Raw genomic sequence first — 24,770 nt, 5'->3', positions numbered from 1 at the left:
ATGTTGTGTTAGTGTATGTAAGTTGTTTTGTCTAAAACGTTGTTCCCCCTGCTGATAATGGACCAGGTCTCTCTTGGAAAAGAGATATTATCGCAATGAGAAAAAACCTGTTTGAATAAAGGTAAAATAATACAACTTAAAAAATATAATAAAATAGAAGTAAAGGCCAAATTCAATATTTTATAAAAAAAATGCATCTTTTTTTATACCTAAAGGAGTCCTAAAATTCTAAATCCTTATACCAACGTAATATATCATATTAAGCATACATTTGTTAAGAAAAGGGGTAGGGTTTCACAATAGTCTAGTCCTTTGGGTTCACAGAGATAAGAAAGACATATTTGCCATTATGTATTCTGTTTTATTAAAAAGTAGGGTATTTCACACATGCACATTGCAATTTATTGGTATGCAGCTGAAAACACCTGCCCTCAGGCCTTAAATTCCAATGCATGGCTAATAATAAACTTGTGTGAACAAAAGCTGAACAGAAATACAAATATCGGGTAAACAGAGAGACACCTGCAATGTGTTCACATCACACACACACACACACACACACACACACACACACACACACGCACACACACACGCACACACACACGCACACACACGCGCACACACACGCGCACACACACGCGCACACACACGCGCACACACACGCGCACACACACGCGCACACACACGCGCACACACACGCGCACACACACACACACACACACACACACACTCTCTCTCTCTCTGTTAGACAGTTCGAGTCAAAGAGAATGACCGTGGTCACAAAAATTATGGCTGGAGTTTCCCAGCATGCACCTGGACCAACTGTCACACAGTCAGTTTCTAACAACTCAACACAGCAAAACAACACCAGGGAAAATCATTTTCTTCCTCCTGGTTTGGCCAAGACAGACATACAGGTGGACAAATACTCTGCAAGGAATATATGGTGTTGACATCCTGAGTAGGTATAATTGAGTATGAAATTATTTTTAAGCGATTACATTTTTTTTAATGGAAAATCCTCACTGAAAGCTCATGTTAGCTCCTAGTGCTAAAACTACTCATCTTTTGTGGTTTAGAGTTCAATATCCCTTTGCCAATTGTCTTACGAATCTGTCATTTCTTTCCTCAGAAGAGGAAGAAGCAACTTGTAACTTCAATGCTGGAACCTCCAGTGTTCAGCCTTTTTTTGTGTTGCACATTTTTATGTTTTTTTTTAAATTGAACAATTAATAGTGTTGTACTGAGTTTGTTTAACCTTTTACCGCAGTGGGCAAAATGTAGGGTCACACAGAGTGATTCTTGGTAGTCTTAAACAAATATACTTTGAAACAAAAGTATACACCTCAAACATAGTTATGGGCTTAAAAAAAGAAGACACCTGTATGTACCGTGTCAGATACAGAATTGAGATGTATACATGTTTTACTTTGCATCGCAATATTACACTTATATACATCACAGAAGACTGAAATATAGCAAAACCGTTTGACATAGAAACTCCAGATTTTCGTCGGGTTAACATTTTTTTTTCTTTATTAATTATTAAATTATTTAAAAAAAATATGAATAACATTTCACCCATGAGGCCTAAGAGCGACCTTTTGGTCATTGCCTGCAGGAAAGGGCTACATTACCTTTTATAATTTGTTGGAGGAGCAGTTGGCTCTCAAAACTCTTCAAGTAAGATCTGAATTAAATGAAACTTCTGACTCCTCTGCTCTTCAATTCCTCCTGCCTATGCCTTTGCTTTAAGAAAAGACAACTGTATGGGACCACCACTGTACTCCACTTATGCCTTTTGGGCCTCTGGGTGAGTCACTAAGGGGAGGTGATCGAGGTAGTCCCGACTCACTTGCGGAAAATGGGGAAACCGTTGTTGCGTTCCTCCTCGATGCGCCGGGCCAGGAACTGACGGCTCTTGCGGTCATGGCCGGAGCCCAGTAGATTGTGTGTGGGGATAAAGAAGTTGGGGAGCATGCCATCTTTCAGGTGGCCCTCAAAGTCCTCCAGCAGCTGCTGGAAGCACTGTCCCAGCTGGGCCTCCTCCCAGTCGCTGTCCTGGGTCCTGGAGCAGCAGGCGTGGAGCAGGGTGGTCTTGGCGTGGTAGGAACAGAACTTGGACAGACTAGGGTTCTCTGCCTTCAGCAAGCCCAACAGGTGCTTCAGAAGCTTCAGACAGTACTTCCTGAAGCAAGAAAATGGCAAGTCTAAGGCACACATGATAATACACAATTTATCAAAGGAAATGGGTTTAATGACGCGTTCATAAAATGTGTAGGAAAAATCCACTTGAACGTTATGACTACAGTATTCATGTTTGTAGTATTCATTCTATAGTAGGCTTACCTGCAGCAGCGAGTCCCACTGGCCTCGCAGCAGGTCTTCTGGGAGCCATGATTTGTTAGGATACTCTTCTCCACATGCGAGAATGAGATGCGCCATGCGTCTGTAGGTAACAGGACAAGAAAAACCATTTAGGAAACTCAGAAAAAGGACATAGCTACATGCCACTTCCCCTTTCTCCAGAAAGGGGGGGAAGCAGTGCTGATTTTTTTTTGACACCTATATGTGTCCTCTAATACGGGACTAGTAAAGGCCCTAATTTTGTGAGAAAAAAATATTTTTTCAACAATTTCAAAACATTTTTTATTCATATTTTTGTTTGGGGGGGGGGGGGGGTTCTGCAGGCATCCTGATCGCCCTATGCTTTGCACCTCTCACTCATGAAGAAATCTCACAAATGAAAGTGATAGTTTTATTCAAGATGTGTTAGCTTTAATAGTGTTGACTTAATGTTAATGTACAAAACGGTGTACAAAACGGTTACCTCTAGCGCAGACACCTTCCCGTTCCACCGTGCCCTTTCCCTCGTACTTCGGAACGAGGTAGTACCCCTTCAACTTTTGTTCTTTCTTCACTTTGGTCCCGAGCCAGATGTCTATTTTGTCTATGCCTCCTTGGGTGAAAGTGGGCCAGCTCGAGCGGACCTCAAGCCCCAGAACAATGTCCAGTGAGATAGGGACCGTTCCCGTCCCGTTTATCAGTAAGGTCACTGCCGGGCAACCCTTCTTTTTCTTCTCCAACCCCACGTCTTGATAGAAGTATGGAAATAAGAAACATTTCATTAACAAATGTTTTGCATACATTCGCTACATTATAGGCATTTGGGAAGCGCGCGCTACAGCCGTACACACCTTTGAGTATCTTCACACACTTTTTAACCTCGTTTCTGAACTCCGTAAGCATTCCACTGGCAGATATTGTGTAGTCTTCATCTAGAAAGCGATCCAACGAGTGTTTTCCTCGTTTGAACGCCACGCTGTAAAATGCCCCATCATCCCCAAACGGCCGAATGTCCACCCGCTTGACAGGCACAGTTAACATCACGTCAAATTCGTCGGGATTAGAAATCTATATTGATCAAAAGATCGTCAAAAATTAGTGAAGCATGAAAGAGTATTGGGTCACACTGGTGATGTATGATTGAATTTAATTAATGACCCACCTTTAAATTCTCGTAGTAACTTCCAGTGCGCAGATCATTTACATCTTTGAAGCATTCTGTACACTTTTTCATGTGGTCCATTATACGCTTTACCGTGTCATTGACAATACTTGCTGATTCCGATGTCTGTTTCTTCTTAATCTTCAATTGATCAATGGTTGTAAACAGGATCTTATTCGGATTTGAGTCAACGCTGTCACCTTTTTTGACCATCCTTGATCCGATTTTAACTTCTACGCACTCCTGTGGCACAGGTGCCTTTTCCTCAGTGGTGCACTCAGGCTGCTTATATTCCTTGGTTTTCTTGGGTTTGTTTTCATCAGTGATCTGTTGCGTTTCCTCCTTAGTGTCTTTCACTGGTTCCTTTGGAGGTTGCCGGGCACTCTTGGCCCGAACCGGATTCTTGGCATGCGCTGGTTCCGGACTCTTTGCGCGCACGCTTCGTGGTTTCCCTCTGCCGCTCATTGTAGTAAGTATGATCGTGATGTGACATCGACGAGTTAAACTGTCTTCTATGCTAGCTAAATTATACTCTCTTCACTGTTTCCGTGTGATGAAAAGTGAATGTGAACACTCCCCTTTCTACATACAGAATCCGTTCATCGCCCTCTTGTGTCGAAAGCTATTGAGACAGAGTAAACAAAAGCACATGCACGCACTTGTGTCATGTATGATTGCCCTGAAATGTGCTATTGTCAGGTAAATGACGTGATAAATGCTTGTCGCTCCAAATCCCTATCTTCCATCGAGTAACTTAATGGACTTAACTTTCAGTATGATAGCGATAAATATGTAACTATTACTCTTTTACTCTTACATGAATGAACTATATTACTAAACCAGGGCAAATGACTACCCTAACCCAGTTAAACAAGTATAAGATGTCTCTTGAGATATCCATGAACCACCGAGGGGATCTTCAGGACATCATGACTGTTAAACAGTCATCTCTACCCTGGACCATAGAGACTGCTGCCCTATCAACCTGGTCTCAGAGCATTTTGTGTTATTCTGTACGTAAATCCGAGACACTCTATTTAGTGGGATATGTTACATTTTGTATGGTATGCATTAATTTGTGGATGTCCATCATCCATTTCTCAAAATATGTTATGAATTTGTATTATATGTTACGAATTTGCAAAACGTACAATATGTTACGAATGTGCAAAACTAAAGATATGTTATGAATTCGAATATGTTGTGGCTAACGTTAGCTAGGTGGCTAGATTGCTAATGCTAACGTTAGCTAGCTGGCTAACATTAGCTAGGCTAGGAGTTAGGGGTTAAGGTTAGGGTTACCCCGCTAGCAATGAGTAATTGGCCCAGAAGCGGCCCTCTTCCGGGTGACCGAAACTGATTGAATCGGCCCGGAATCGGGTGTCGGACTCGGCCCGGAATCAAAATGAATGACTGCCCAGAATTTCCGTCTACCAGAATTCAGCCGACTTTGCCAGCATCTGACAAGAATACCCCCAGAAGCGGCCTGATGCAAATTGAAATAAATATGTACAAAATTACCTGATTTAGTCATTTAAAATATTACTATTATACATTTTATACATACAAATTATACCCATCCACAAAAAAACATTTTGTGTCGGAGGAAACACCATACACCTGGTGACCGTGTCAGCGTGCAAGCGCCTAGCCCGCCACAGGAGTTGCTACAGCGCGATGGGACAAGGACATCCCGGCCGGCCAAACCTTCCCCTAACCCGGACGACGCTGGGCCAATTGTACATCGCCTCATGGGTCTCCCGGTCGCAGTCGGCACGGGTCTCGAATCAGCATCTGTAGAAACGCAGTTTGCACTGTGATGCAGTGTCTTAGACCACTGCGATGCAGTGTCTTAGACCACTGCGATGCAGTGTATTAGACCACTGCGCTACTCGGGAAGTTCCACCCACAAAGTTTTTAATGATTATCAATTGCCTTGCACAAAGTACCAAAATACTAAAATACTACACAGGACGCTTAAAGAATTTCATTTAAATGTTAATTGTATTTTTTGATCACAGAAACAATGAGGAAAAAATATGGAAAAATAAATAAATAATGAAATGTTAATTATATAAAGCAGCCCGTGTAATGATCTGCCAGAGAGTAGCCCCAATCGGTCCGAGCCCCAAGTAATAGATTTGGACCGGATAACTCACACCGGAATTGGCCCGAGCACCAAGTAATATATACATTTGGGCCAGATAACTCTCACCGGAATCGGTCCGAGCCCCAAGTAATAGATTTGGGCCAGATAACTCGCACCGGAATTGGCCCGAGCACCAAGTAATATATACATTTGGGCCAGAAAACTCACACCGGAAGCGGCCCGAGCATCCTAGCCATAAGTAATACTGCGGGCCACATGACATCGGCCGAGTCTGACTCTCAGCCGAGTGCCCCGCCCCAGATCCACTGTGCTAGCTGGGTAAGGTTAGGAGTTAGGTTAAACGGTTAAGGTTAGAGTTAGCTAAAATAGTTAAGGTTAGGGTAAGGGTTAGCAAACATTCTAAGTAGTTACAAAGTAGCTAAAAAGTAGCAATTAGTTGAAAGGTTGCTAATTAGCTAAAATGCTCAAGTTGGCCAAGATGATATTCGAACACCCAACCTTTGGGTTGCTAGAAGTTCGCATTATATGCCTATCCATCCACCACGACCAACCACCCTCCTTTTGTTTTTGCCTTAAATAATGTTCTGTCTTATGTAACCATACCAAACTTAACATATCATACTAATTTGAGTGTCCCGGATTACCTTTAATGTTACTTCTAGTCCACAGGAGGTTGGTGGCACCTTAATTGGGCAGGACGTGCACGTGGTAATGGCTGGTGTTTAACCTCACTAGGGTACGTGGGACGCTAGCGTCCCACCTGGCCAACATCCAGTGAAATTGCAGAGCGGCAAATTCAAAAACAGAAATACTCATTATAAAAATTCATAAAACATACAAGTGTCATACATTGGTTTAAAGACTAACTTCTTGTTAAACCAACCATGGTGTCATGTTTCAAAAAGGCTTTACGGCGAAAGCATACCATGCGATTATCTGAGAACAGCGCCCAGCAGACAAATCATTACAAACAGTTACCAGCCAAGTAGAGGAGTTACACAAGTCAGAAATAGCGATAAAATTAATCACTTACCTTTGATGATCTTCATATGGTTGCACTCACAAGACTCCCATTTACTCAATAAATGTTTGTTTTGTTCGATAAAGTCCCTGTTTATATCCAAAAACCTCAGTTTTGTTTGCGTGTTTTGTTCAGTAATCCACAGGCTCAAACGCAGTCACAACAGGCAGACGAAAAATCCAAATAGTATCCGTAAAGTTCGTAGAAACATGTCAAACAATGTTTGTATTCAATCCTCAGGTTGTGTTTAGCCTAAATAATCGATAATATTTCAACCGGACAATAACGTCGTCAATATAAAAGGTAAACAAGAAAGGCGGTCGTGCGCATGAAAAACCTCTGGGACACTGTAGGGTCCACTCATTTAGAGTGGTCTTACTCTCTCATTTTTCAGAATACAAGCCTGAAACAATTTCTAAAGACTGTTGACATCTAGTGGAAGCAATAGGATGTGCAATTTGAGGCCTAAGTCAATGAATACTGTAATGGCATTCAATAGAAAACTACAAACCTAAAAAAATCCCACTTCCTGGATGGATTTTTCTCAGGTTTTTACCTGCCAAATCAGTTCTGTTATACTCACAGACATTATTCTAACAGTTTTGGGAACTTTAGAGTGTTTTCTATCCAAATCTACCAATTATATGCATATCCTAGCATATTAATGCCATTTGCATTCACTGTTTCAGCCATTATTATGAGCCGTCCTCCCCTCAGTAGCCTCCACTGTTCTAGTCTATAAGAACATGCTGTCCTATAGACAGTGAGCTTCAAAGGTATTGGGACAGTCAATGACACATCTTTTTTTTTTGTCTCTGTACTCAGGCACTTTGGCTCATTCTATATAACTACTGCTGTATACACCTTTTCTATTCATATAGGGGAGAGTGGGGTATGTTGAGCCATTTTTTACATTCAGCATCACTACATCAAAGGAAATATAGTATTCTTTCTAACAAAGATATCTACCTATATTTCAGAATGTTGTGAATCCTTGGAAATAATCAGAATTTATGCAAACATAACAGCTTTGAAAAGATAGCTTGTCCAAAAAAAAGTGGTCTCTTGGCACAACTTACCCCAGGTGGGGTAAGTTGAGCATAGGGACAGGTTAAATTGAGCAGCCTTGGGATAAGTGGGTGATGGTGTCCTGTGACAGTGGGCGATGGTGCAGGTACAATGGCAAGAAAAAGTATGTGAACCCTTTGGAATTACCTGGATTTCTGCATAAATTAATCATCAAATTTGATCTGATCTTCATCTAAGTCACAATAATAGACAAACTGTGTGCTTATACTAATGACACACAAATTGTTGTATTTTTCTTGTCTATATTGAATACATCATTTAAACATTCACAGTGTAGGTTGGAAAAAGTATGTGAACACCTAAGCTAATTGGAGTCAGGAATCAGCTAACCTGGAGTCCAATCAATGAGACGAGATTGGAGATGTTGGTTAGAGCTGCCCTGCCCTATACAAAACACTCAACATATGAGTTTGCTATTCACAAGAAGCATTACCTGATGTGAACCATGCCTCGAACAAAAGAGATCTCAGGAGACCTCATTTTAATTAAGAATTGTTGACTTGCATAAAGCTGGAAAGGGTTACAAAAGTATCTCTAAAAGCCTTGATGTTCATCAGTCCACAGTAAGACAAACTGTCTCTAAATGGAGAAAGTTCAGCACTGTTGCTACTCTCCCTTCTCCCTGCAAAGATGACTGCAAGAGCACAGTGTTGAATGCTCAATGAGGTTAAGAAGAATCCTAGAGTGTCAGCTAAAGACTTACAGACATCTCTGGAACATGCTAACATCTCTGTTGACGAGTCTACGATACGTTAAACACTAAACAAGAATGGTGTCCATGGGAGGACACCACAGAAGAAGCCACTGCTGTCCAAAAAACTCCATTGCTGCACATCTGAAGTTCGCAAAAGAGCACCTGGATGTTCCACAGTGCTTCTGGCAAAATATTCTGTGGACAGATTAAACTAAAGTTGAGTTGTTTGGAAGGAACACACAACACTATGTGTGGAGAAAAAAAGCACAGCACACCAACATCAAAACCTCATCCCAACTGTAAAGTATGGTGGAGGGAGCATCATGGTTTGGGGCTGCTTCGCTGAATTCCCAATTTTATCAAGACATTTTGCAGGAGAATGTAAGGCTATCTGTCCACCAATTGAAGCTCAACAGAAGTTGGGTGATGCAACAGGACAACAGCCCAAAACACAGAAGTAAATCACCAACAGAATGGCTTCAACAGAAGAAAATAACCTTTTGGAGTGGCCCAGTCAGAGTCCTGACCTCAACCCGATTTAAAATGCTGTGGCATGACCTCAAGAGAGCGGTCCACACCAGACATCCTAAGAATATTGCTGAACTGAAACAGTTTTGTAAAGATGAATGGTCCAAAATTCCTCCTGACCGCTGTGCAGCTCTGATCCACAACTACAGAAAACTTTGGTTGAGGTTATTGCTGCCAAAGGAGGGTTAACCAGTTATTAAATCCAAGGGTTCACATACTTATCCCACCCTACACTGTGAATGTTACACGGGGTGTTCAATAAAGACATGAAAACGTATAATTGTTTGTGTGTCATTAGTTTAAGCAGACTGTGTTTCTCTATTATTGTGACTTAGATAAAGATCAGATCAAATTTTATGACCAATTTATGCAGAAATCCAGGTAATTCCAAAGGGTTCGCATACTTTTTCTTGCCACTGTAGGTCAACGTTTCATTAATGGAATGGGGGTGTGGTATATTGTATATCTTAAATTTATGCCTACATTCAGATATACAATGCCTTCAGACTTTTCCCCCATTTTGTTGTGTTATAGCCTAAATTTAAAATGCATTAATTGTAGATATTTTTTTGTCACTGGCCTAGACACAATGGCCCATAATGCCAGTGGAATTATGTTTTTCGAAATCTTTACAAATTCATAAAAAATGAAAAGTTGAAATGTCTTGAGTCAGTACTTATTCATCCCCTTTGTTATGGCAAGCCTAAATAACTTCAAGAGTAAAAATGTGTTTAACAAGTCCAATAGTAAGTTGCATGGTCTCACTCTGTGTGCAATAATAGTGTTTAACATGAATTATAATGACTACCTCACCTCTGTACCCCACACATTCAGTTAGCTGTAAGTTCCCTCAGTCGAGCAGTGAATTTCAAACACAGATTCAACCACAAAGACCAGGTAGGTTTTCCAGTGCTTCGCAAAGAAGGGCACCTATTGGTCAGTAGATGGGTAAAAAAAAAAAAATCTGATATTGAATATCCCTTTGAGCATGGTGAAGTTATTAATTACACTTTGGATAGTGTATTAATACACACAGTCACTACAACGATACAGGCGTCCTTCCTAACACAGTTGCCGGAAGGAAGGAAACCGCTCAGGGATTTCACCATGAGGCCAATGGTGATTTTAAAACAGTTACAGAGTTTAACGTGATAGGATAAACTGAGAATGGATGAAAAACATTGTAGTTACTCCACAATACTATCCTAATTTACAGAGTGAAAAGAAGGTAACCCGTACAGAATACAAACATTCCAAAACATGCATCCTGTTGGCAACAAGGCATTAAGGTAATAATGCAAAAAAATGTGGCAAAGCAATTCACTTTTTGTCCTGAATACAACTTGTTGTGTTTGGGACAAATCCAATACAACACATTACGGAGTTGCAACCGTCCATATTTTCAAGCAAAACGGTAGCTGCATCATGTTAGGTATGTTTGTAATTGTTAAGGACTGGGGAGGTTTTCAGGATAAAAAAATTTATGGAATGGAGCTAAGCACAGGCAAAATCCTAGAGGAAAACCTGTCTCAGTTTGCTTTCCACCACACTGGGAGATGAATTCACCTTTCAGCAAGACAATAACCTAAAACACAATGCCAAATCTACACTGGAGTTGCTTACCAAGAAGACAATGATTGTTTCTGAGTGGCCGAGTTTCAGTTTTGACTTAAATCTACTTGAAAATCTATGGCAAGACCTGAAAATGGTTGTCTAGCACTGATCAACAACCAATTCTACAAAGCTTGAAGAATTTTGAAAATAATAATGGGAAAATGTTGCACATTTGTGGAAAGCTCTAAGAGACTTACCCAGAAAGACTTGCAGTTGTAATCTCTTTCAAAAGTGCTTCTACAAAGTATTGACTCAGGGGTGTGAATACGTCCAGTATGTAAATTTGATATTTTTGTATTTCATTTTCATTTTTGTATTTCATTTTCAATAAATGTGCTAAAATGTCTAAAAACATGTTTTCACTTTGTCATTATGGGGTATGGTGTGTAGATGGGTGAGATTGTTTTAAATAAAATTTTAAATGGTGAAGTAAGTCAAGGGTTATGAATACTTTCTGAAGGCACTGTAGATCTCTCTGTTCAATATCACTTACCCTTCTATTTCTTGACCAGTTGTCTGGGACAGGGATGTTGTATCAATGTGTCAATTTGTAGTTTAGTTCTCTGCATTTGAGGCTACTAAAGCGCATTAAACTGGTCTGAAGATTCTTGATACCTTTAGCAAGCGCAGCCTCCATGTCATCAGATAAAACTGTGTGTGCCTCTGCTACTCTATCATAGCCTCTCTTTCGCACAGATACTCCTTCCTTTTTGTCAATGTACCATTTCTGTGTCATTCAGTCTATTTTTTCATCCCTTGCTGCTGCTCGATTGGACTTCTTCCCTTCTCTCACTTCCTTGACTGCTCTCTCAAGAACCTCATGATTGATTGTATACAAGGGGCATGATGATGTCTGCTTTGTAACAATAAAAATGCACTTGAGTTCATATGCATGACACATTGCGAAAATACCATGCATATTACTCACAAAACGGACTAAATGTACTCATAATTTGTATGGGGTATGGTGGCCATTGGCTCAATTTACCCCATGGCGATTGGCTCAACCTACCCGTAGGCAAAAACACATGAATATATTAGCCCACATAGCTACAAGGATGCACTTTCATGCTGGGTTAAGGAACTCATATTGTAGCTTATAGAGACCCCAACTGATGTATAAAACAATCTTAAAAATATGTACTTTGTTTTAGATACGAGCATGAAACCTAAACAGTGCCTTGCAAAAGTATTCATCCCCCTTGGCGTTTTTACTATTTTTATTTGGATTTCATGTCATTGACATACACAAAAAAGTCCAAATAGGTGAAGTGAAATGGTAAAAAATATCTTGTTTCCAAATATATATATATTTTTTAAACGGAAAAGTGGTGCGTGCATGTGTATTACCCCCTTTTCTATGAACCCCTTAAATAAGATCTGGTGCAACCAATTACATTCAGAAGTCACATAATTAGTTAAATAAAGTTCACCTGTGTGTAGTCTAAGTGTCACATGATTTGTCACATGATCTCAGTATATATACACCTGTTCTGAAAGGCCCCAGAGTCTGCCACACCACTAAGCAAGGGGCACCACCAAGCTAGCGGCACCATGAAGACCAAGGAGCTATCCAAACAGGTCAGGGACAAAGTTGTGTTCGCCAAAAGGCATGTGGGAGACTCCCCAAACATATGGAAGAAAGTACTCTGGTCAGATGAGACTAAAATTTAGCTTTTTGGTCATCAAGGAAAACGCTATGTTTGACGCAAACCCAACACCTCTCATCACCCCGAGAACACCATCCTCACAGTGAAGCATGGTGGTGGCAGCATCATGCTGTGGGGATGTTTTTCATCGGCAGGGACTGGGAAACTGGTCAGAATTGAAGGAATGATGGTTGGCGCTAAATACATGGAAATGTTTGAGGGAAACCTGTTTCAGTCTTCCAGAGATTTGAGACTGGGACAGAGGTTCAACTTCCAGCAAGACAATGACCCTAAGGATACTGCTAAAGCAACACTTGAGTGGTTTAAGGGGAAACATTTAAATGTCTTGGAATGGCCTAGTCAAAGCCCAGACCTCAATCCAATTGAGAATCTGTGGTATGACTTAAAGATTGCTGTACACCAGCGGAACCCATCCAACTTGAAGGAGCTGGAGCAGTTTTGCCTTGAAGAATGGGCAAAAATCCCAGTGGCTAGATATGCCAAGCTTATAGAGACATAGCCCAAGAGACTTACAGCTGTAATTGGTGCAAAAGGTGGCTCTACAAAGTATTGACTTTGGGGGAGTGAATAGTTATGCACGCTCAAGTTCTCAGTCTTTTTGTCTTATTTCTTGTTTGTTTCACAATAAAAAAATATTTTGCATCTTCAAAGTGGTTGGCATGTTGTGTAAATCAAATGATACAAACCAAAATCTATTTTAATTCCAGGTTGCAAGGCAACAAAATAGGACAAATGCCAAGGGGGTGAAAACTTTTGCAAGCCACTGTAACACAATACATTTATTTGACTGTGAAAATCAGTGTTTTGGACCTAACTTGCTTACCACTTTTCCCAAGTGGTTTCTTCCTTCAGACACCATGTATATAGCGTCGCTATTGTTATCTTACTGCTTCTGTTTAATTATTTTTTACTTTCATTTTCAATTTTTTACTTATCTTTTTTTACTTAACAATATTTTTCTTAAAACATTGTTGGTTAAGGGCTTGTAAGCAAGCATTTCACTGTAAGGTCTTTTATTCAGCGCATGTGACAAATCAAATTTGATTTGAAGATGACATCTTCCTTAATATTTGGTCAAGATTCATTTTGTGTTTCCTAGAAAAAGGCCGTGGCTCAAGTAACCCTTCGACTCAAATTACTTCACTCCCCTACTGTCCATTCTGTCTATACACACCATTCAGGTACATTCTGGATATATTTACATTCTGGTTCTGACATTGCACGTTCTGATATTGCTCAACCTGATGTCTTCATTTATTTTTTATTATGTGTGTATTGTTATTGTATTGCTAGATATTGCTGCGTTGTCGGAGCAAGAAACAAGCATTTCGTGCATCTGCAAAAACTGTGTACGTGAACATTCTGGTTGGTTGAAACATCTTTAATGTCATGAACAGGGCTTCTGCCATCTTGAACAGAGTAAGATGCAACAGCTTCTGCCAATTAAAACGTTTTCCAGTGCAAAGTTAACAAAATGCCAATTAAAAGTGCTTGGAGAGTCAACAATTGGTCTGCTCAGTATGCCTAGAGTGAGACAAATGTAAAATGTTTAGCTTTTTTGTTTACTTTAAAGCTATAATACAACATACACTTAACTTTTCTCAAATGTTCTACTTATAAGAGTTTTAAGTTGTATTACCATAGGCTGCTATAAAGCACCAGGTAGTTTACAAACACTAAAAGCAAGACAACAGACTGCGTGAAGAGTGAGTTATAACCGCGCCCCTCTATGGTTAAAATATCTTACACACGGGGGACATGGCCATTCACTTATTTAACAGTACACGTTTAAAACTAGCAATGTGCTATTACAACGTAAATACAAATGAATCTAACCACTTTGAAATGGGAGTAAGAACAAATACTGTCTTAAGGACTAGGCTTTCTTTTTTCTTTCCTTCTGATACTTTTGCGATGCATTGTGATTATTAACCAGTCCTTGACTATGGAGTTGAAGCAGCCAATAGGGGGGTGGGGTTGGGTGACCACTGTCCTGCCATGGGTGACTCTGGAGTCGGCAGCGCAGCACAACATTCATTTGGTCTTCTGGGCCTTCTGGGCGGACTTGGTGACCTTGCCAGTGGAGGGAGCTTTCTTCTCCACACCCTTGATCACCCCGACTGCCACTGTCTGGCGCATGTCACGCACTGCAAAACGACCTGCAGAGAGAGAGAGCGAGAGGATGTCAGATCAATGGTAACTTCAAGGGAGAGTGGAATGATTTTCAAAGAATTCCAAACAGGCCCAAGAGAACTACTACCCAACAATACTCACCCAGTGGAGGGTACTCAGAGAAGCTCTCCACACACATGGGCTTCCCCGGGACCATATCCACGATGGCGGCATCTCCAGACTTCAGGGCCTTGGGGTTGTCCTCCAGTTTCTTGCCTGAGCGACGGTCAATCTTCTCCTTGAGCTCAGCAAACTTGCAAGCGATGTGGGCGGTGTGGCAGTCCAGCACCGGGGCATAGCCAGCACTGATCTGACCTGGGTGGTTCAGGATGATCACCTAAAGGAGGGAACATCAGACACAGTTAACATGGTTGTTCTGTCAACACCTGTATCAGCACTGATGTGGTAACCATGACATTACATTTTACATTACATTTTAGTCATTTAGCAGACGCTCTTATCCAGAGCGACTTACAGTAGAGTGCATACATTTTATTACATTTTACATACTGAGACAAGGATATCCCTACCGGCCAAACCCTCCCTAACCCGGACGACGCTATGCCAATTGTGCGTCGCCCCACGGACCTCCCGGTTGCGCCCGGCTGCGACAGAGCCTGGGCGCGAACCCAGCCCAGCCTGGGCGCGAACCCAGAGACTCTGGTGGCGCAGCTAGCACTGCGATGCAGTGCCCTAGACCACTGCGCCACCCGGGAGGTCTATTCAATGTTGGCTCCTTTTCTGCCCAAAATAGTTCCCCACAGCTCATCACACTGTGCCACAAATATATATTTGTGAGAAAAGAGCAGTGTGAAACAGTGGAAAGAAAAATATGGGATATTAATAGTAACTACTAAGCTGTATCATCACCACAAATACTTTTATCCATGTGATCATTACTGTGTATCATAGTTAAACATAATAATTATTTGTAGTTGTATGACTTTTGGTTCTATGGTTTTTACACCTCTACAGTAGTTTGTGTGTGTGTGTGTGTGTGTGTGTGTGTGTGTGTGTGTGTGTGTGTGTGTGTGTGTGTGTGTGTGTGTGTGTGTGTGTGTGTGTGTGTGTGTGTGTGTGTTTTTGTGTGTCTGGCCCTGCCCACCTGAGCAGTGAAGACGGCTGCCTCCATTGGGGGGTCGTTCTTGCTGTCTCCGGCCACGTTGCCACGGCGAATGTCTTTGACGGACACGTTCTTGACGTTGAAGCCCACGTTGTCTCCGGGCATTGCTTCGGTCAGAGCCTCGTGGTGCATCTCCACAGACTTCACTTCGGTTGTCACGTTAACAGGGGCAAAGGTCACCACCATGCCTGGCTTGATCATACCCGTCTCCACACGCCCCACGGGCACTGTGCCAATTCCTGAATGAGAGAGGATAAGAAAGTGAGCGTGACAGATGTATCATCATTATGGATGGACAGCCTCTAGGGTGGGTGCGATGCTCACCTCCAATCTTGTAGACATCCTGTAGGGGCAGGCGGAGGGGCTTGTCGGTGGGGCGGGACGGGGGCTGGATGGCATCCAGAGCTTCCAGCAGGGTGGTCCCGGACGAACTGCCATCCTTCCTGGTGATCTTCCATCCCTTAAACCAGGTCATCTGAGCATGCAGGAGACAGGAGTTAGCAGTATGTTCAAAGCAAAGTTATGAAGTGTGCTGTGCTACACATTGACGTACTTTCTTCAAATTAAAGTGGAGAGCAGATTATATTACATATAGTCATAGATGGCTCACTGTGGCTGTAACGCTATCCTAGAATAATGACCAGAAATAACAAGAAATGCGCTTTAGTTTTGTGCTTACGTACGTTAGGACTGGCCTCTAGCATGTTGTCTCCGTTCCAGCCAGAGATAGGAACAAAGGCTACCATATCCGGGCTGTAGCCGATCTTCTTGATGTAGGTGCTGACTTCCTTCACAATCTCCTCATAGCGCTTCTGGCTGTAGTTGGGCTCAGTGGAGTCCATTTTATTGATTCCCACGATCAGCTGCTTGACCCCCAGGGTGTAGGCTAGGAGGGCGTGCTCGCGGGTCTGCCCGTTCTTTGAGATGCCCGCCTCGAATTCACCCACGCCGGCCGCCACGATCAGCACTGCACAGTCCGCCTGTAAACACCAGAACATGGGAATAATGCATACAATAAGTTTTCAAAAAAGTAATATGCTACGAAGGCACTTTACGACTACTGAAGTTGTCTGGAGTTATAGTACAGCTATAAGCTATCCTTGAAAACCAAAGCTGCAAGTTTAATAATAGACTTCCAGGCCCTGCAAGTGAAGACCTGGCAAGTCTCTGTGTGTAAGGAAAGACTGTCATTGTGGTTCAGACCTGGGAGGTTCCAGTAATCATGTTCTTGATGAAGTCCCTGTGTCCGGGAGCATCGATAATGGTGACGTAGTACCTGCTGGTCTCAAACTTCCACAGTGAGATGTCAATGGTAATGCCACGCTCCCTCTCTGCCTTCAGCTTGTCCAGCACCCAGGCATACTTAAAGGAGCCCTTCCCCATCTGAGAAAACCACACATCGCTGGTTTTAAACATATTACTGAGGAGTAACATGGTAGTGAATTTTACTCCCAAGATGAAGGATTGTCGCATTTTTTGACACATATTGTTATATCTTGTCTATCTTTAAGTAGCCTATAAAGATGATTGGATAATACAATATAACAGCAGTCTACAAACCCTTTTCATAACACGTCGGCTAACAGAAGAACGGACTATCAAAAGTTGATTGCAAAGTACAGTACGAACTCCTACTCACCTCAGCAGCCTCCTTCTCAAACTTCTCGATGGTCCTCTTGTCAATGCCACCGCACTTGTAGATCAGGTGGCCAGTGGTGGTGGACTTTCCAGAGTCCACGTGGCCGATCACCACAATGTTGATGTGAAGCTTTTCCTTGCCCATGGTTAAAGTGATAGTGAGAGTCTGCAAACGGAAAATGCAGCACAGTCAACGGATCTTAAAGGATTTCCTTGGCAAAAACACAGCAGGGAATATATTGAATTATAGCACAACTGACTTGACATTGCGTAACAGCCCCAGCAGCTACTGCCTCAGTATAACTTCTAAGGGCAAGCACAGTTTACACACACAAACAATTTCACATATTTGTCACCACGAGACAAATAAGCAATTACTTAATGTCAGCAAATTGGGAATCACGTCAGTGGGCACAGAATTGTGTCAAGCTCAAGACACACAGAGTTTCTTCCCTCTCCTCACATCCCTCCACACACCTCTCTTCTTCCACTTAGCAGGTCAGCTAGTTATCCCTCCTTTCCTCTGCCACCACAGCTCTCTACTCAGTAATGAGACATTGAGACGATCAGATCTTATGTCACTGAATATCCTCCGTATTCCGTATCAATTTGCTAACTATAGCCTCACAGATAGTCCTCCATTTTGTCATGATCCTTGCCATTGGAAGTGCAGCAGCCATTTCTGAAGCCAGACTACTGCAGTGCATGCATCCACAGGTTAAATGAAGGGGAATGACATGTCAACAATTTCTGGCTTTACTAGGGCAATAGTGTGGATTCATTTTCATTGATTTGCAACATGACAATGACAGATAAACACAAGATCATCACAAATTCACCTAATTTTGCAATTGCCACATTAATCAACACCCTAGGTTGTTATTTATTTATGACATAACATTTCATTAGCTGAGTAATGTATGGAAATTGTTACGGTAGCCAGTTCTGCAAGATTATCTATGTGCACTGGAAACTGATACCAGATATAATCAGAACTGACAGTTATTTTTACTATAAAATCTGGTAGCTTTGCAATAGTTTATTTTTCTTTGCAATAGTTTTTTTTCGCCACTGTTCATTTTCCTTTGCTGTCCATGTATTTATAAATAGGGGACTAGAAAACGGGGGCGGGTGCTACAATTAGCAGCGCGACCAGATAATTCTAAAGAAGTCTAGGGGATTTAGCAGGCTTTTCGAGCCTCTGCCGCCATGTTCTCTCATCCCTCTGTTTACTGGAATAGACTATCTATGCGCATTAACGGCCGACTGTCGGCTTCCAGCGTCAATGCAATATTCACACGCACAAAAACATTACGGACAGCAATATTATAAGGACACATGGAAAATAGAAAAAGATCATCATCAATCATTCGCCATTTACAGCATTGCATTTGAGAACAATTTATCAAAGGGTGAAATATTATCGGAAACTTGCCTACCTGCTCAAACGACAGTCAAGTTCGGTGCTGAATGAAAGACCTTGTGTGACGAGATGCTGATCCGCTTATATCCCAGACAGTAGGGGGTTATGCAATTGCGCTCAATTCTCATACCCCCTCCCAGACCGTCCTAGACAGAGCATCAGAGCAAGGGAACGAGTAGACGAGGCACACAACTCCGTTTTCTTACATTGAGGCACAGTTGAGTTATGATAACAGGTCCCGCGTTTTGCTAGCGACAACATTGAGCCGCCATCAGTCCATACTTGTAAAAATTGTAATTCTGAAAACGCCTACCTGTACCTATGTTTGTCCTATACAACCACAGTCCTTCCGTGTGGTGCTGAAATTCATATTTTTAATACAAACTTTTATCGAATACAACCCCGGACTTTTTCCTAATTTATATTGGTCAACTTCATTTGAATTCGTCAATGAAAGTGTATTTTTCCTCAGTTAGGGAACGAGCGGTTAGGGATATAATCCGTACAAGAATTTTCTGAGATAAATAATAATTGTGTATAAACTAAATAAGGTCCTATAAATAAGACCGACCCTATAACATAAGCATGGACTTCTAAACATGAGGTCCTGCTATGGAAGTAAATTAGAGACAATGTATTGTGCAGGCATGTAAAGTATGACTTGCACATGTAAAATATGAGTTGCACCTGTATAATCAGTTTTGTAGTTGCAAAAAAATATTTGCAAACATGTAAATTGTTTTGAGAATAAATGCAGCAATAATCGCAAACACGTAATGTGATGTGTGAAAAAATATAACACTTGCAAACATGTAACTTGATATGGGAATAAATTCAATACGATTTGCAAGCATGCAACACAATTTGAGAATGAATGCAACTCATTTACAACAATTGCAACGGGTGAATTGTCTGTTTTGTAAGAGCTGCTCTGCAAGCAAGTGTTGCACATGGGGATGTGTGAAACGTACTCCTCAGCGTGCAGTGTCCCCACTTGCGCCAGCAAATAGCTAGCTTTTCGCGTGATGCCGACTGGTAAGACCATAGTGCGTACTGTATATAAGACGCTTCAGGAGGGCGGTCACATGTGCTAACGAGGTAGAGGTCCCGAGTTCTCGCCAGGTATGGGCCAAATCGGAAGTGGTACCACTAATCAGTGGTGTAAAGTATTTAAGTAAAAATACTTTAAAGTACTACTTAAGTCGTTTTTTGGGGTATCTGTACATTACTATTTATATTTTTAACAACTTTTACTTCACTACATTCCTAAAGAAAATATTGTACTTGTTACTCCATAAATGAAGATAATAAAAATAAAATAATGTTAAAAAAAGGATACAATAATGAGATGTATCCACCAATCCAAAGAAAGGATAGGTGGGAGCTAGACGGCACGCTGTGCCGCTTCGTGGACAAACGACTCTCATTGTTAGGGTGGAGAGACATGTATCTTGTCAGTATATTCATAATCTTTGGTGGTACTCGCTAAGTAAGCAGCATGACTTAACAGCGGTGCCTAGTAACTCGGATCTACAGTTGCGCTCAGCGGCTGTTAATAACAAGTGTCAAGTCTGTCGCTCAACCATTAACTGAATTGTATAATGATTCCTAAAGAAACAAACAAGTAATTAATTGATTGTTAATGTGTAATTAACATTTACAATATCTCTAAAAAAGTTAATATCAAATCATGTCTTTGAACTATTAAACGTCAATTCAGCCTCTATGCAAGGAGTGTGATTTTGCTTGTTGAGTATTTTCTCAACAGCCTTTGTGATAGAGAGCGACTCGGCCCTACGTATTTCGCTGGTTTGGTTTGTGACTCACTGACACCGCTGCTAGTTAGAAGGGAATAGGGCAGTCCAAGAGTTAACACACATTCATAACTTTAATTCACACACAGGACAAGATGAACACGGGGATGTATGAGGTATATACATGGGTATAGTTCTGTAAAGGTACAGAAACAGAGAGATAATTAATATACACATAGAAAGCAATGAATAGAGCAGGATGAACGTCTGCATATGAAATGGGCTAAAACAGTGAATAAAAAAATTGAAGAGAACTGCAATAGCGCAATAGGTAAGGATTCTCTCTAATAACCAGGTATTAAATATTAGTGCAATAATAACAGCAGAGTTAATGTAAACATCTTACCTAATACTATACAGTGAGGCTATACAAATGGGAAACATACATAGCAAGTGTTACACTAAAAGGTAATAGCCAGTACTAATAACAACTTCAGCATATAACATTGTAATAGCTACGTAGTGCTATACAAAGCCAAGCTAAACCACATTAATTATTTACTCAAGCATTCCATGTACATACTGTATGTCCACCCACAAACACAGACTGTAATACCACGTTCAGGTATAGCGTGTCAATATTTACTCCCTTTAGAGAGTGTTGTTAGGCTGGCAAGCCAATCAGGACCTGGAGAGACTGCATGGCTAGAGCGTGCACAGGGGTGAGACACATGGCTATTGTCTAATTGGCTGAAGCCATGAGCTGGAGGAGACGTGATCTCTCACGTGAGGGGGAGAAAGGGTGAGGAAGGAGGATGGGTGAGAGCCATTCATCATGGCTCAAGCCAGACATAAACAACAACACACGCTGGAAATTAGTCCCACAGCGCCCTCGGCAGGGACATTCTGTAAAACTTGCTCAAAAAACTGAAGAACGAATCATTTGGGGTGCTGCAGTTCAAACTATATTGTGGTTACTGTAAGAAATTGTATTAGATATTGGTAACTTGTTTTAACAACTTCTCAACATTACCTATAAGTTGACACAACATACACACCCCCTCTTTCTCTTGGACATATGCTGGACACATAGGACATATACACGGCACCCACAATTCCCCTCCCCCATGACAATCACACAGACACACCCAACCCATGGTTGGACCTCAGGACAAAGAACTCTCAGGAACCAATGGAACGTGGACACCAGGCCTGATCAGGACTACCCAAGACCCAGATCGACCAATCGGAAGGCCGGACTCGCAGATCTACCTACTTTGCTTGTTGTCTATATAGTACTGAACAATTCTGGAAACTCCCTCTTTCCCGGACGATTCACTAGGAGTCAGACTGAAAGAGCCTTGCTGCAAGATTTTACTAAGATATCTTTACATGTAATTAAACGGCCTTATTATAAAATATCCACCTCGTCCTATTGTCTCCTCTTGTTCTCCTGTCAACAGTAAACGTTTTATTAACATTATCGCCCTCATGGCAGTCAAGCAAAACCTTACAAAAAATATTGCAGTCACAGTGCAGTAAAACTGAATTACACTACAGTATAACTGCAGTTATAGTGCAGTATGCTGGAAATACTGTATCCAAAATAACACCGTTTTTTTTACTGCAGTAATTTTGCTACAGTTATTCTGCAAGTACTGCTTCCAAAATACCACAGTCGACTGCAGTTACTGCACTTTTACTGCAGTTTCAAAACTGCAAAAAAAATTTGTAATGGTAACACATCCGCAAGTAGTCGTTCAAAATCGTGTCCGGTTGCTGCCACAACTAGACCTTGTTTCAAAATGTAGCAAGAAATAATCATATTTTTATGTCTAGCCATCAACAAATGTACATTGTTTAAAGCACAATTGTACATGTCTCAGTCACAAATGACATCCCTAATATGCCCCTTATGTAGTGCTGCAAGACTTCAGGATTTTTGGAGTCGACTCCAACCAGGAGTTGACTCTTGCTCGACTCCCAAAACACTTGGAAACATGCCTACCTATGCCTGGCTGTGGCCCTTCCATCTCTTGCTCCCTCGCTAGCTCTCTCTTTCATTGCTGTGAAAGATGTGAGAGTTTGCGTTCTCAAAGTATACTATGGAAATTAGTTTCCTCCTTTCAAAAATACAGAATCGTAGAAGTCTCGACACCCAGAAATAGGAGTCGACAGGCAAGGACTGGTGGAATCAACTCTTTAGGAGGCGACTCCCCACCACTACCCTTGTGGGGAATGAAAAGTGAACAAGAGGTTTGTAGTATCAATACTCTTTGTTTGCCGGTAGGCGGTCCTGTGTGCTAAGATTGTTCTTTTCAGTGGGCTAAAGTACTTAAGTAGTACTTTGTAGTATTTTTACTTTTAAGTAGTTTTTGGGGGTATCTGTACTTTTACTTAACTATTTGTATTTTTGAAAACTTTTACTTCACTACATTCCTAAAGAAAATATTGTACTTTGTACTCCATACATTTTCCCTGATATCCAACAGTACAAGTTACATTTTTAATGGTTAGCAGGACAGGAAAATGGTCCAATTCATGCACTGGTCATCCCTACTGCCTCTGGTCTGGAGGACTCACTGAACACAAATGCTTTGTTTGTAAATTATGTCTGCATATTGTAGTGTGCCCCTGGCTTCCATAAATTAAAGAAATATTTTTTTAAATTGTTCCGTCTGGTTTGCCTAATATAAGCCATTTGAAATTATTTCTACTTTAACTTTTGATAATTAAGTATAATTTTGCAATTACATTTACTTTTGATACTTAAGTATATTTAAAACCAAATACTTCAAGTAGTACTTTACTGGGTGACTTTCACTTTCACTCAAGTGTGACAATTAGGTACTTTCCCCACCACCGGTTAATTTCACTGAACGAGTCGAAAAGATGTGTCAGTAAAAAGAGCTGAACTTCCCAACCCTATGTGCTTCTTCCACTTGTGTACAGACTCATTCATGGGTTTTTCTTTATTTTTTACTATTTTCTACATTGTAGAATAACAGTGAAGAGATCAAAACTATGAAATAACACATATGGAATCATGTAGTAACCAAAAAAGTGTTAAACAAATCAAAATATATTTTATATTTGAGATTCTTCAAAGTAGCCACCCTTTGCCTTGATGACTGCTTTGCACACTCTTGGCATTCTCTCAACCAGCTTTCTGCCCATATAAGACATGTCTATGTCGTGGAAATGTGGCTGTTACTTACAACGTCATTCTAGTCACATTAGTGCACGTTAGCAACAACCGTCCCGGGTATAGGGACACCGATCCCTTAGAGGTTTAAATCTGAAGTCTGAAGCATATGCATACATGCCATCAAAGTATTCACACCCCTTGACTTTTCCACATTTGTATTGTTACAGCCAGAATTTAGAATGGTTTTACATTGAGAGTTTGTGTCACTGGCCTACACACAATACCCCATAATGTCAAAGTGGAATTATGTTTTTTGAAACGTTTACAAAGTAATAAAAAAATTTAAATGTGTTGAGTAAATAAGTATTCAAACCCTTTGTTATGTCAAACCTAAATAAATTAAGGAGTAAACATTTTCTTAACAAGTCACATAATAAGTTGCGTGGACTCACTCGGCATGCAATAATAGTGTTTAACATGAATTTAATGACTACCTCATCTCTGTACCCCACACATACAATTATCTGTAAGGTCCTGCAGTCAAGCAGTGAATTTCAAACACAGATTCAACCACATAGACTAGGGAGGTTTTCCAAAGCCTCGCAAAAAGGGCACCTATTAGTAGATGGGTAAAATAAATAAAAAAGCAGAAATTGAATATACCTTTGATCATGGTGAAGTTATTAATTACACATTGGATGGTGTATCAATACACCCATTCACCACAAAGATACAGACGTCCTTCCTTACTCAGTTGCCGGAAAGGAAGGAAACAGCTCAGGGATTTCACTATGAGGCCAATGGTGACTTTAAAACAGTTACAAAGTTTAACGGCAGTGATAGGACAAAACTGAGGATGGATCAACAACATTGTAGTTACTCCTCAATACTAACCTAATTGACAGAGTGAAAAGAAGGAAGCCTGCACAGAATAAAAATATTCCATAACATAACATTTTTGCAACAAGGCATTCAAGTAAAACGGCCAAAAATGTGGCAAAGAAATTCACTTTTTTTCCTGAATACAAAGTGTTATGTTAGGTTAAATCCAATACTGACACATTACTGAGTACCACTCTCCATATTTTCAAGCATAGTGGTGGCTGCATCATGTTATGGGTATGTTTGTAATTGTTAAGGACTGGGGAGTTTTTCAGGATAAAAAAAACAGAATAGAGAGTTAGCTCTATTGTGCTAACTCTCTTTTCCATTTAGTCTGCTTTCCATCAGACACTGGGAGATGAATTCACCTTTCAGCAGAACAGTAACGTAAAAAAC

The 24,770-nt window shown here is 41.0% G+C and overlaps 2 protein-coding genes across 2 annotated transcripts; both read right to left on the bottom strand.

The window, feature by feature from the left end:
• Positions 1 to 348: 348 nt before the first annotated feature.
• On the bottom strand, positions 349 to 4,008 carry LOC129852157 (cyclic GMP-AMP synthase-like). The gene is made up of 5 exons (XM_055918255.1): positions 3,509 to 4,008; positions 3,198 to 3,414; positions 2,831 to 3,094; positions 2,350 to 2,449; positions 349 to 2,188 (listed from the first exon to the last, which is right to left on the bottom strand). The coding sequence occupies exons 1-5, from the start codon at positions 3,971 to 3,973 to the stop codon at positions 1,852 to 1,854; spliced, it is 1,383 nt and encodes a 460-aa protein (XP_055774230.1). The 5' UTR covers positions 3,974 to 4,008; the 3' UTR covers positions 349 to 1,851.
• Positions 4,009 to 13,600: 9,592 nt separating this feature from the next.
• LOC129851035 (elongation factor 1-alpha, somatic form-like) lies at positions 13,601 to 18,879 on the bottom strand. The gene is made up of 8 exons (XM_055917204.1): positions 18,607 to 18,879; positions 17,169 to 17,333; positions 16,733 to 16,912; positions 16,213 to 16,509; positions 15,854 to 16,004; positions 15,512 to 15,768; positions 14,509 to 14,743; positions 13,601 to 14,393 (listed from the first exon to the last, which is right to left on the bottom strand). The coding sequence occupies exons 2-8, from the start codon at positions 17,310 to 17,312 to the stop codon at positions 14,269 to 14,271; spliced, it is 1,389 nt and encodes a 462-aa protein (XP_055773179.1). The 5' UTR covers positions 17,313 to 17,333; positions 18,607 to 18,879; the 3' UTR covers positions 13,601 to 14,268.
• Between the last annotated feature and the right edge of the window lie 5,891 nt (positions 18,880 to 24,770).

Source organism: Salvelinus fontinalis, chromosome 1, assembly GCF_029448725.1.
Source record: "Salvelinus fontinalis isolate EN_2023a chromosome 1, ASM2944872v1, whole genome shotgun sequence".
NCBI lineage: Eukaryota > Metazoa > Chordata > Actinopteri > Salmoniformes > Salmonidae > Salvelinus > Salvelinus fontinalis.
The sequence above is the reverse complement of the archived record's forward strand: the minus strand, read 5'-3'. Positions and strand labels throughout refer to the sequence as shown.

What these genes read in the sequence shown, in the direction of transcription:
- LOC129852157 (XM_055918255.1), bottom strand. Translation starts at nt 3,973, where the DNA reads ATGAGCGGCAGAGGGAAACCACGAAGCGTGCGCGCAAAGAGTCCGGAA. An exon ending in GGAAGGTGTCTGCGCTAGAG is followed by an intron (nt 2,450 to 2,830) that starts GTAACCGTTTTG and finishes TGTTACCTACAG; the next exon opens with ACGCATGGCGCATCTCATTC. An exon ending in AGTGGGACTCGCTGCTGCAG is followed by an intron (nt 2,189 to 2,349) that starts GTAAGCCTACTA and finishes TTCTTGCTTCAG; the next exon opens with GAAGTACTGTCTGAAGCTTC.
- LOC129851035 (XM_055917204.1), bottom strand. Translation starts at nt 17,312, where the DNA reads ATGGGCAAGGAAAAGCTTCACATCAACATTGTGGTGATCGGCCACGTG. An exon ending in GGATGTCTACAAGATTGGAG is followed by an intron (nt 15,769 to 15,853) that starts GTGAGCATCGCA and finishes TCTCTCATTCAG; the next exon opens with GAATTGGCACAGTGCCCGTG. An exon ending in CAGCCGTCTTCACTGCTCAG is followed by an intron (nt 14,744 to 15,511) that starts GTGGGCAGGGCC and finishes TCCCTCCTTTAG; the next exon opens with GTGATCATCCTGAACCACCC.